This window comes from Euleptes europaea, chromosome 17 (assembly GCF_029931775.1).
Source record: "Euleptes europaea isolate rEulEur1 chromosome 17, rEulEur1.hap1, whole genome shotgun sequence".
NCBI classification, from domain to species: domain Eukaryota; kingdom Metazoa; phylum Chordata; class Lepidosauria; order Squamata; family Sphaerodactylidae; genus Euleptes; species Euleptes europaea.
This window is the reverse complement of record NC_079328.1, coordinates 42,315,626-42,329,179: the sequence shown is the minus strand read 5'-3', so window position 1 is coordinate 42,329,179 and position 13,554 is coordinate 42,315,626. Positions and strand designations below refer to the sequence as shown.

Here is a 13,554-nt window from a genome sequence, read left to right as displayed (position 1 = left end):
AGAACACATTAAAATCTACAAGAATAAATACCAAAAGACTATAAATGTGCTATTCAGGCTGTAACTCCATGCACAAATTACAGACATGTAAGCCCCAAAACATTTACCATCTACAAAGATACGCAGAAATAGAATCTAGGCAATAAGACACATTTCAAGTTTAACATGAGACAAAACTGCAAAGATTGTGTAGACAGTGCTAGCCAGTATGGAAAAAAAAATAACCTGGATCCAGGAAAACCTGTGACTTTAGTCCTACTCCTGCTGCTGTCAAGGATGCAGTTTACCTTCAACCACTATCAGGCTCAATTGGCTATCTGTTAAATGGGAACAATGTTGTCCTACAAGTGAGCTGCGCAAACAGGAACTGTAAATCACTTTGAAAATTAGATATGCCATGCCAATTACCAGCTCTGTGTTGTCAAAATAGGGGGCTCCTGCCCATCCATGCTCATCTCCCCCTCTGAAGACATGGAAGAAGGGACATACAGCCGCTAATTTGCAGAGAACTGTTTCATACAAGAACACCAGTACTAGTAGATTTACAACTTTTAAAAGGCTACAACCCCTCATACTGCAGCAGCCAAAGAGATACACCATAATCCCACTGCACACCTGATACCTGCATTCTGCTACATCCAGAAGACAAGAGATGCGAATGGAGAAGGCAGGCCAAAAAAAAGAAGAAAGGAGAGAAAGAAAACAGATCCAGAATAGGTAGAGAAAGCACCACCATGCTTGCGGTATCTCTCTTTCACTAAACGTATCTTGAGGCGCTCTAGTCTGTGAGCACTTTAGCTTCCATAGCTTATCATCACTTTAATCAGACCTTTAAAAGATCAATTTTTACAAGATCCCTATCCAATAACTCCATTGCTTCCCCCCAGGCCAATTCACATGGCTAAGTGAAAGCACTCTGACCAGCTGCATACAAACCTCTATTGGTGCTTCTGCACTGGTAATCTGTTTCTTGTCACCACCCCATCTACAACGAGAAACCCTGTGATCAGTAAACAAAGGGAGAGCTACAGTACTTTTGGAAACCTTTCAAATATGCCGCAACAAACTACTGTGCTCCTGCAGAACTGTACATTTAAGTCTAAAAAGAACCTACTCAGTATCCGTTCATTTAAAATTCTCAACAGAAACTACAGGTTGAGTATCCCTTATCCAGACTGCTTGGGACCAGAAGTGGTCCATATTCTCGATCTTTCCATATTTTGGAATTTTTGCATGTACATAACGAGATACCTTGGGGATGGGACCCAAGTCTAAACCTGAAATTAATTGATGTTTTATATACACTTAATACACATAGCCTGAATGCAATTTCAAATTTTTTTTTAAATAATTTTGTGTACATTGAACCATCAATGGCACTGCTGAGGCCCTGTGAGTAATGCCTACATGCTGGCTCAAAAAGTCCAGTTTTTGGATCAGTCCGGATATCAGATGTCTGGACAAGGGATACTCAACCCGTATTAACAGTCATCATTCAAAAGACGTGAATTCACTGGAAAAATCCAGCCTTCTGAAGCGTTTGAAGTTGCAAATTTTAAAACAAAGGCTCCTGTGTTGCTATAAAGGACAGGATTCAAACATTAACTCTCCTTACCCATGTATACACACAGCAGTGTCAAGGTTATGATAAATATTCCTTTATCAGCAAAGCAAAACAGTTAAACAAGGACTGGCATAGTCCTGAACTACTAGCTTCCTCTGCCACAGTGCTGTAATGCCACAAAACCATTTTATTTGAACACACAAAGGTGTCTTATACTGAATCAGACCCTTGGTCCATCAAAGTCAGTATTGTCTACTCAGACCGGCAGTGGATCTCCAGAGTCTCAGGCAGAGGTCTTTCACATCACCTACTTGCCTAGTCCCTTTAACTGGAGATGCCGGGGACTGAACCTGGGACCTTCTGCATGCCAAGCAGATGCTCTACCACTGAGCCACAGCCCCTTCCCATTTCACACAGCGCTCTCAAAATTCAAGTGCTACAGTAGCTATCTCATGTCAGACACATGGTGCCTCAAGAAGCACAACTTCATCACTATGGGGCATAAGCGACAAGAGTGGCTAGAGCCTTCTCACAAGAGAGACCACACAAGGCACCAGTTCAGCTGTGGCTTTGCAACACTGGGAGTTTTCGGCTGCACACAGAGCTTGGCAAACCCCAGGCACCAGGTCATCGTGGGGCCTAGAAATATCAGTGCGCAGCCTAGTATTTTTTGTGGCAGCAATAATTAGAAAATATGGTCATATGATTCAGTAAAAGGCAGCTTCATGTGTTCATGCACTGTGTGTAAGGAAAAGTCTTCTGACTCACTGCGACCCCATGAAGTTCCCCCTCATAGGGATTTCAAGGCAAGAGATGAGCAGAGGTGGTTTGTCAGTCTTCCTCTGCACAGCAACCCCCATCTTCCTTGGTGGTCTCCTATCCAAGTACAAACCATGGCTGACCCTGCTTAGCTTCCAAGCTCTGATGAAATTAGTCTAGGCTGGCTTACTAGGGCTGCTGCGCTGTGTGTGTGTGTGTGTGTGCACACGTGTAAAGCGTCGTCAAGTCACAGGCGACCCCAGCAAGGGGCTTACAAGGCAAGTGAGAAGCAGAGGTGGGTTGCCACTGGTGGTCTCCTATCCAAGACGGTTACAAATTCAAGCCCTGGCACCTCCAGTTACAATAATCTGAAATAACACAACGAAACCTAGAAAATCTGGAGACCTGCAGCCCATCAGTGAACGTATACAGGGGAGGGCAAAAAGCAGCAGTGCGCCCTTCCATTCTGCCAGACACAAGCCAGGAGCCCCCCCCCCTCGTTCCAGCTTCCAACTGCCATCAATGAGGCCCAACAGAGGGAGGGGCAAGAAGGATCCAGGCATTCCCCCACATGAAGGGATTCAGCTCTAACAGAGAGCCCCCACTCCCAAATAGCTCCCAATTGACACTGATGGATCAATGGGAGGCCAAGAATCCTTCCCCCAAGGAATATTTTAATTTTATTTTGTCATTTGTGCTGTCTTGGTTATTGTGAGGCATACTGGGAACCAATTTTTGACGGAAAAGTCAGAAAACAAACCACTTGGTTTGGTGGACCAATGGTCTGATATCCCTTTAGCCAATGTATACAGCTAGATGAGCGTCCTCTGCATAAAAAAAAAAAATAGCAATCAACCTTGACAGCTAGGTAGCACCTCTGACCTATGACACCTAATGCTGCATTAGAGCATCAGGGCATTTTCCTCAAGACAAATAATGCTCAGATGAAGGCTAAAAGCCAAGAGAACAGCACTGCCAGAATTATGTATGTTTCACAGCCAGGACACAGGTAACAGATCAAACATATACTCAAACTTTTCGCACCCACCTGCTAAGTAACTGTGCACCAGTCCCTCCTTCCCAACATAAAACACAAGAATCTCACATACGTTAATACTGAACTTGCTTATATTTTATTATTCACACTTATTTATAAATATATAGCAATTACTGAGAGACAGTCTGTATTTCTTGGCTACTTTGCATCTTTTGCAGGAGAAAACCAAACCTGCATATTCACCTAATTTGCCTTCGGTTCCCCCACAACCCACCTGCAAGAAAGCTGTGAACCCACCTTCGGGTCTCAAATCTGACCCACAACTTTGACACCCACTGGTTTAGGGGAGCTTGTATCAGTCAGGGTAATAGCAAATCACTAACTACACATCTAGAGCATGCAAGCAATTTAGTTTACAAAACAGAGGACAGTGGAAGAAAAATACTTTAAGCAAACGGGTTGAAATTAAATTAAAAGAGTTTCCGTCTAGACATTAGGAAGAATTTTCTAACAGTTAGAGTGGTTCCTCAGTGGAACAGTCTTCCTCGGGAGGCGGTAAGCTCTACTTCCTCAGAGGTTTTTAAGAGGAGGCTAGATGGCCATCTGTCAGCAATGCTGATTCTATAACCTTAGGCAGATCATGAGAGGAAGGGCACCTTGGCCATCTTCTGGGCATGGAGTAGGGGTCACTGGGGGTGTGGGGGGTAGTTTGGAATTTCTTGCATTGTGCAGGGGGTTGGACTAGATGACCCTGGTGGTCCCTTCCAAATCTATGATTCTATTATTCTTAAATGTCCAAGAGTAAATGCTTACTAAATGAGCTCCAGTTTAGGAATTTAGCGTATCATATATCTCAGACAGGACTGCAAATTTACTGTAGAAATCATTAAGTATTCATTGCACGTGTCTAGAGAAGAAGCTTCAGTAGTGTTTTTTTAAAAGAGTAATTTGATAAGGAAACACAGCAAACTGTGATTGTTATTATACAGCTTCCAAAATACGTCAAGTAGACTAGGCAGAAAACTTCTCAGACAGATGAAACTAAATCAGTCATCTCTCCTGTCACTATGGCTTATTGCTATCTTTTACACACCAATTGAAAAAAAATCTCAACACACACACACAAATTATACCAGATGGTGAACAAAGGAGACAGCAACTCTATTAAATACAAACAGGTCCATGAAAGGGGTCAGACGTAAACCAAATCCCTCCACATTCCCTGTTCACAGAAACCCAGCATCCATACCAGATGATACAGTTACAGCCCATTCCTGACCTAAGAGAATGAAAGGTCTTAGGAGGCGCAGAAGGGTCCATGCCAGCGTGTGTGCCACTTGCGCTGGTGCCCAGGCCACCTGCGCCACCACGACCAGCATGGACACTGGCGTTGGGGCGTAGACGCCCGCCTCCCAGTGCAACCATGGCAGCATGGCCCTGGGACACTGGTTCGGCCTTCTGCTGATGTCCTGACAGTGCACATTTATGCGTCATTGTTCCAGGGGGTGTTCCGGGGGCAGAGCCGCCTTTAGGCAGCTCCTAACACCCCTTCAGGCTGGGAACGCCCCCTTTGCCCTCTCTTGTATTTACGCCACCTTTTGAAGCGGAGTAGCCCATGGAACACTATGGAGAAGTTCTACAGGGCTTGCAAGTAAGGGCAGCTTTCTGGCCTCAGTGGGTGGGGTGGGGGCTGAATCCTTCTTTGGGGGTGGTGCCGCTGCACTGCCACCAGCGCAGCCCCTCCCCTCAGGAATGGGCTGCCCGTGTTTTAGTTGAGAGCTTCCTTTTCATTTTTTGTGTGTAAAACCAATCTACTGTACTGGGATGCTTGTATTCACTTCATCTACTGGTGAACAAACAGATTATTTTTCTGTTCTGATGCCGTGTTACCCTGAAGGCCCCATTTAACCATTTTCACGCCATTATATTGTCGCCCGATCAGCACTTTGCTAAAACAGCAACATTGGAAGCTTTGCTCACAAATATTCATTTTGGGGAAGCAGCTTTCTGGTAAATAAGTGCCAAATGATGAAAGCAAAGTCCAAACGTTAAGCTTGCAAAGACTGGAGAATAGGTGGCACATACCAAACCAGGAGTAACTCACAATACTGTCAGTTTCCAGCTCCAACCCATATAGTTGTGCTAGCCCTATTGAACAGTTTTAAGGAAGGGATTGATACGTGACTGCTGAACCAAGATACCCATGTGTGGGGCCATGTTTTAAGTCAACACAAGTGATGCCAGAAGGAGAGATTCTGATACCTACTTTCAACAGCAATTAGCGATTTTAAACAACTGATAGGTTTTGAGTCTTTGGAGTCCGATTTTGACTGAAAATGTTGAGCGGTTGAACGTTTAAGATTAGTTTAACTGACAATCCACACGCCGAGAGTTTCACCATTTCCCAAGCTCGTTTTCAAATCAGACAGACACAAAAATCAATGAATGTGACCAAGAAACAAGGGACAGTACACCTGATAACATTTCAGAATGCCAGTCCATCCGTCTAGGATATTCTCAGTTCTGACTGGCAGCAGCTCTCCAGAATCTCAGGTAGAAGAAAGGCATTCCCAATGCTGAGATACTTTAAATGGCATCTTCTGGGACTGAACCTGGGACCTTCTGCACGTAGAGCATGTGCAGTACCTCTCAACCACAGCTACATTCCAATAAAGTTCTCTAACCAGGACAAAAGACACGCTACTATTAAATTACAGGTAAATTACACAGGGTTGCCATAAGTCAGGTGTGACTTGACTGTACTTCGTACACACACAAATTACAACTAAATTACAGCTATATATATCTGAACTAGATGGCCCCGGCTATCCCTATCTCGTCAGATCTTGGATGCTAAAGCAGGGCCGGCTCTGGTTAGTGCTTGGGTGGGGGGACCACCAAGGCAGTCCTGGGTCATTATGCAGAGTCAGGCAATGGCAAACCACCTCTCTTTCTCCTCTTGCCTTGAAAACCCTACCAAGACTGTGATATGGCAGCTGTGACTTGACGGCACTTTCTGTCACTGTATTTTTTAAAAGGTAAGACAACGTCTCATATATATTCAGCTGTCCTATGTTTAACACTGCTTTACTCGAAGTCATATCATAGGCCCACCTGTGATGGGCAACAAGCCCTTCCAAGGTCCTTCCCAACCAAGCTACAAGACTCTTTTGACTAGAGATGTGAGGGACTGAACATGGGGCCTTCCTCTGTTCAAAGAATGTGTTTAGCCGCAGAGCCCCTCCCCTTCAGAGCACAGGATGGTTCTGGACAAATTCTATTCTCTCACTTGAAGAATCCATCCCCTGGTCACTCCCAATTGCACATTACAGACCTAAGCTAGAGCAGTTTATTTAATTGGAACAAGGTTCTCCAGAAAATAAAAAAAAATCTTCAATTTTGTCCATTAGACAGTTCAAACTGCTGCAGTACTTCACGTGTCAACAATACACAAAATAAGATGGCACACAAGCTCTACAGAATGGAAAAGCAAATTTCTGTACTTTGCTGCAGGAGGTAGTCCAAACTTATGCGGGATGTGAGCATGAACATCCTATGAATGACAGTTACAATCCTAGTAAGTGCTAACTAATTATACCCTTTCTTCTCCGTTGAACTCGAGGACATGTCCTACGAAGCTACTTACACTAGTAGGGCCACATTTTATTTTATGTAATTATTTACAAGATTTTCCTCACTACAGGCTTGACTTGTAATAGAGAATTTCAGCCCCAAACTAAAATGCAAATATATAAAAACAGAGAAACATCAACTAAAAACATAGAGCGGGAAGGGGGGGATTGTTGAGAGAATACCCAATTAAAAAAAAAAGCTTTACCTGATGGTGGAAGACAGTGATAGAAGGGATAGAGACAAGTATCCATGGGGAGGGAGTTCCACAACCTTGGTGCCACGACCAAGAAGGACCTTCCCTTGGGTTGCCACCTCACTAAGCTCAGAAGGCGGAGGCACCCAAAGCACAGCCTCAGAAGATGATTGCAGTGGTCTGGTAGGTTCGTATAGAATTAGGTGGTCCTTTAATTCTGCTGGTCTCACACCTTATAGGGCTGACCATATGATCTCTACATGTTCCATGCAATAGTCAGAAAAATGACACTAATGCCAAGCCTTTGTTCAAGGACAAAATAAGTATCAGATAGGCAGAAAATAGAATTTCTCCTCCCATATGACTATAATATTTCAAATTTTATTTATATTAAGATATACTTTTATTTCCTCTACTGCTTTTAAACATCTTTGTGATCAGTCTTGAGTCTTTTTTGAGACAGCCTGCAAATGCTGTAAATAAAATATAACTACAGCCCATTAATGCTCTATTACATGTCAAGCCTGTAGTGGGGGGGGATCACAAAATAGTTCTATACAGTTAAAACAACACCCCTGAGTGTGAAAACGAACATCAGCATTCTAGAAGGTTGCTATAGTTAAAGAATTTATTTATCAGAGAGCCCACCTAACATGACCACTTCTCTGTGTACTTAGAATTTTAAGTAGCACAGAAAGGATAAAAGCAGACAGAGCAGAAAAGGGTTTGATGGAGGAGCGAGAAGATGGGGCAAGGAAAGCAAGGCGTGGGCTGGAATGTTTTAAGACGTCTTCAAACATCTTACAAACATTCATTAAATTAAGCGTAACATGCCTCTGAGGAGTTGTGCATCAACCGCGCAGCAGACTCTCTTCCACGCCCTCTCTGCTCTGCACACACGCATTCGTATGCAGAAAGGCACCTGGGACCTTGCATAACATTATGAGTGACAAAGATTCTTTTTAGAGAACGCAGAAGTGCATGTGCGCGCGCACACACACACACAAACTAATCTTTGCAAGGGCCAAAGGAGGACGCAATTCCTGGGTAAGATTTGCTTGCTCCACCAGATGGAATATTCCCTGTGCTGTTTCTCAAGCATACTGTGGGTAATGTGCCTCTGGGCCCATACGGCTGCCATGTGCTGGAACACGTGCTGCGACAGACAGCTCAGGGTGGTGGCTGCTGTTGCAGGGCCAGAAGCCTAGGCTGTCAACCTCTCCCTTTGTGCGATGCACGCAAATCTATCACTGTGGTATTTGAGAGGACACAAAGCAGGCAAGGTGCGTGCTTAATCATATTTTTCCACAAAAAGAGAAGAAGATATGCACCTGGTCAGCTCCCCACCCTTTTCTATATGGAAATGAGCAATGACAGTATAAAGACCTGCAGGCCTACAATTTCCAGAGACAGCAGCAAAGGATGCTTTCCCCCCCCGCCCCCCCCCGATTTTGATAGGGATACAAATCCTTTCCATGCACAGTTTGGCAACAAAAGAAAAGGGTGCAGCATGCCCCCAACATGTCAGATAGTCTGTCTTTCTGACAGAACATGCTCTTCTTTTCCATGCTATGCACTTCCGGCTTACATATCACTACAGAGCTTTTTAAAGGGGCTTCAGCCCTAGTGCCAAGTATAAGGGGAAATGCCACAGCATGAAAACACAAGTCTCCGGGCCACCTTCATGTTTCAACCATCACAAAACAACCCAAAGTATGTGAGGTTCTTCCCAGTGAGTATGCTGCCCTCCCCCTTCAGCCAACATATTCACCCCCCAACAGCTAACTTTACATCCCTAACTCAGCCAGAATCAAACCTCAACAGCTGACAAACCTGGCCAACCCCAAGAACATGTTCAGTCCCACAAGCTCTTTGCAACACGAGAGTCCTGCCCACTACACACTGTTGTCTTTAGCTGCAATCTACTTAACCCCCGCCCCCCTATAATGCCATATGCCTCAATGGGTCTACCCTGCAATACATTTACAACTAAAACAAGCCAGGGTCTAGGTACTCACTAACAGCCCCTGTGCAATTTTGGAAACCTAGAAGCAAATCTGAGCTTTGGCCAACTTACTACTCTCTTTGAATGTTTCTCAGCAACACCCTTAGCAGGAGGACTCAAACAGAGTCAGAGTTCAGCCCTGGAAATGTATTTGGAAAACCAAGGGAGCAGTGCCCTGAAATCTAAAAAGTAAGTATAAAAAAGAGAAAGAGAGAGAACACAACTACAAACACATGCAACAGGCAACTGCCCGGCCATGAAGCTGCTCCAAAAGCCCCATATATCTGGAACTAGGCAATGGGGCCTGTAGGCCAAAAGGGACAACACCCATGCAAACAAGACTTTTTAAAAAAAGGGGAAAAATCACTACCCATGTAATTTTGGTAGCCAAGAAGAGAAACTGAACTTTGGCTGCCTTCCAACATTATTCAGCCACCCCCTAAAGAAGTAGTGCTCAAACTGGCCATGGGACCTCTAGGTCACAATAAAGAGCCCCATGCAAACAAGTCCTTTTTTAAAAAATTAAAAAATGACTTTTTATGGGCACCATTGAAAAAAATACAAATGAAAGAAACTGCTTGCAATCCCTATTCTGAAAAATTCTCCGAAGCACCCCCTTCCACTGCGGCCATTGCAATGGGGGGGGGTCATTCCTCTGGGATTCCGCCCTTTTCTCTTTGCTCCCCACCTACCACCACAGCCTGTATTTCAATACCTTCCCTTCCTTCCCCTCACCCCCTTCCTCCTCCACATATATGCGTTTGGGTTAGGCCTCCAATCTGGATGTGAAAAAGGATGTGGAAATAAAATTTACAAAAACAGCCCCCCCAATCTCCTCACCCCACCACTCCCTAGCTGTGATTTTTCTTCAAGAAAGGATGTGCAAATAAAATAACAACAAATTAAAAAACCCAGCCCTCCTCACCCCACTACTCCTTGGCTGTCATTTCTCTCTTGTTAAAAAAAGGATGTGCAAATAAAATAATTTTAAAATGCAGCCCCCCCATCCCACCACTCCTTGACTGTCATTTCTCTTTATAAAAAAGGATGTGCAAATAAAAATAGTTTTTAAAATGCAGCCGCCCCCTCACCTTGGCTGTAATTTCTCGCCCCCCAAAAGGACACACAAATAAATAAAAATAAATGCAGCCCCACAGCTCCTCACCCCACTACTCCTTGGCTGTCATTTCTTTTTTTTAAAAAAAATGCAAATAAAATAATTTAACAATGCAGCCCCTCCCCACCTCACCACTCCTTGGCTGTAATTTATCTCCCAAATAAAGGACGTACAAATAAAAATAAAATAAATGTACTCCCCAATCTCCTCACCCCACCACTCCTTGGCTATAATTCATCTCCCCCCCCAAAAAAGGTCGTACAAATAAAATAATAAAAAATTAATGGAGCCCCCCCCCCCCGCTCACCCCAGCACTCCTTGGCTGCAATTTATCTCCAGAAAGGGACACACAAATTACAATAAAAATAAATGCAGGACCCCCCCATCTCCTCACCCCACCACTCCTTGGCTGTAATTCATCTCCCCCCAAAAAGGATGTACAAATAAAATAATAAAACTTTAATGCAGCCCCCCCTCACTCCACCACTCTTTGGCTATTATTTATCTCCCCCCCAAAAGGACATACAAATAAAATAATACAAATGCAGGGGGAAAAAACCCATCTCCTCACCCCACTACTCCTTGGCTGTAATTCATCTCCCCCCAAAAAGGATGTACACATAAAATAATAAAACTTTAATGCAGCCCCTCCTCACCCCACCACTCCTTGACTGACATTTATCTCCCCCCCAAAAGAGGACATACAAATAAAATAATAAAAATGCAGGAAACCCCCCCCCCATCTCCTCACCCCACCACTCCTTGGCTGTCATTTATCTCCCCCCGAAAAGGATGAATAAAATAATAAAAATGCAGGAACCCCCCCCATCTCCTCATCCCACCACTCCTTGGCTGTCATTTATCTCCCCCTGAAAAGGATGAACAAAATAATAAAAATGCAGGAACCCCCCCCCAATCTCCTCACCCCACCACTCCAAGGTCGTAATTCATCTCTCCCCCCCCCCCCAAAAAAGACTTACAAATAAAATTACACAATATTAACGCAGCCCCCCCTCACCCCACCACTCCTTGACCGTCATTCACCTCTCCCCCCCCCTCAAAAAAAGGAGATAATAAAATAAGATACAGAGACTGTGTCTCCTCTCCCCCCCCCGCCCCGCGGCCCCCCCAGATCTCCTCACCCCACCACTCCTTGGCTGTAATTTCTCTTCTTCCACGGCGTACCGGTGTAGGCGGGCTGCTCGGGCCCGGCTTGCGGCCTGCCCAGGGGCCCGTCCCCCGGCGCCGGCCCGCGGCCCTCCCCGGCGGGCCCCAGGAAGAGGCTGTAATTGAGCCCGAAGGTGCTGGCCTTGTTGTCGCGCTTCCGCTTGTTGCTGCTGCTGCTGGCGGCGGCGGCGGGAGACGGAGCCGGAGGAGCGGCGGCCGGGGAAGGAGGAGGAGCGGCGGCGGCGGGGGCGGAAGAGGCCGAGGCTCCGGCGGGCGGCGGGTGCGGCGAGGCCTGCCTGCGGTGGTGGTGGTGGTGGCGGTGCGGGTGGTGGTGGTGGCTGCCCTCGAGCGGCAAGAAGTCGGGCGGCAGGTCGGTGCTGCTGCCACCACCACGGGGCATGCTGCTGCCACCACCGCGGGACATGCTGCCACCACCACGGGACACGCCGGGCGGGGAGGCCGAGCCCAGGTTGGCGGGCGGAGGAGGAGGAGGAGGAGGCGGCGGCGGCGCTGCTGGCGGCGGGGCGGCGGCGCTTTGCTGCTGGTGCTGCTGCTGCTGGAAGTAGAGGTTGCGGACCCCTTGCGTGGTCTCCCAGATCTGCATCCACAGGCGGTTGGAGGGGCCGAGCTGCTCTGGCTGGAACCAGGCGATCCGGGGATCCATCAAAGGCCGGCCCGGCCCGACACACGACGCCGACGACGCCGCCCGGCCCGGCCCAGGCGGCCCAGAGGCCGGCCCAGGCACCCGCCGGAGCCCAGCGCTAATGGCCGGCCGGGGAGAGCAGAAGGAGAAGGCGGGGAGGAGCAGGGCGGGATGAAGGCGAGGCGGAGAAGGGCGACTCCTGAGCTGCCCGGGCGGCGGCGGCGGCTCCTTCTCCTCGCCGGCCTCCCTTCTTCTCCTCCTCCGGTCCTTCCCCACCCCTCGATTTGGCGGCGGTCCGTCGGCCCTACGACGACGGCGGCGGCTGCTGCTGCTTCCCCCTCCCCGCTCGCTGCTGCGCCGCCTCCTCCTCCGCCACTACCACACGGCAGCCCCCGCCCTCGCCTGCCTGCCTGCCTGCCAGCGAGGCGGGGCCCTGCCGAAGAGGCGGCCGCCGCACGGGCCGCGCGTAATAAAGGCGTGGGAGGGAGGCCGGGGTGGTGGCAGCAGGGGTGGTGGCAGCAGCGGCGGCGGCAGCAGCGGCGGCCTGGCGGAGCGGGGAAGGCCCCGCGTGCCGCCGCCACGGCCCGCAAGCACCGCCGACGGGCAGGCAGGCGACGCCAGGCCCGGCCTCAGCTCGATTTCATTTAATATATATATATATATATATATATATATATATATATATATATATATATATATATATATATATATATATATATATATATATATAGAAAGAGAGAGAGAGAGAGATCTATATTTATATTTAAATTTGTACTAGGCTTCCTATGCTGAGGCAAACTGTGGAGGCCTCACGTTAAACACACACACAAAGATGTTAAGTATAACCCATGGATTTTTTTTAGTATAAATATTTTATTAGGTTTTTAATATACAAAGTAGGAAAGGAAAAAGGGTATAGGAACAGTAGTGATATATAGTCCATGGCTGACATTCGGGACGGGCCCACACCATTTCCCTCATTTCGTTATATTCATAATTCATTATTCTACCGCAATCTAGTATCCGTCATTCTAACCCTTCTTGTTAACATTGTATCCACAGAGTTTTATCATCTATATTTATCGTCGATATTCTGTCTGCATTAACCAATATTAATCTATAGTTCTTTTATGGATACACACACATAAAGATGTTAAGTATAACCCGTGGGTTGTGCTGGGTTACATTAGGGTTGTTTTTTTTTATTATTATTTGATGCTCAGGTATCAATTGTGGGGTTGGGAAATACCTTTCCTTTATCCCTTATAAGCTCATTGATCTTGAGCAGCGTAAATCTAATGTTTGAGGGATACAAGGACTGAAACAAATCAACAACAACTGACAATGTAGCCTTGGGATCCCTGTCACTCAAGAAAAAGGTAATTATGGGTTGATACCTGGAGGTTTTGGGGCGGAGCCTGAGGAGGGCGGTGTTTGGCGAGGGGAGGGACTTCAATGCCATAGAGTCCAGTTGCC

The 13,554-nt window shown here is 46.7% G+C and overlaps 1 protein-coding gene across 1 annotated transcript in view; it reads right to left on the bottom strand.

Annotated features, from left to right (window-relative positions):
- Positions 1 to 12,124, bottom strand: part of TENT4B (terminal nucleotidyltransferase 4B) — a 43,478-nt gene extending 31,354 nt beyond the window's left edge. Inside the window, exons 1-2 of the mRNA XM_056862515.1 lie at positions 11,954 to 12,124; positions 11,411 to 11,815 (exon numbers count right to left, since the gene is read on the bottom strand). Of these exons, the coding sequence (XP_056718493.1) occupies positions 11,411 to 11,815; positions 11,954 to 12,099 (551 nt within the window). The 5' untranslated portion in view covers positions 12,100 to 12,124. The remainder of the gene's footprint in view (positions 1 to 11,410; positions 11,816 to 11,953) is intronic.
- Positions 12,125 to 13,554: the final 1,430 nt, after the last annotated feature.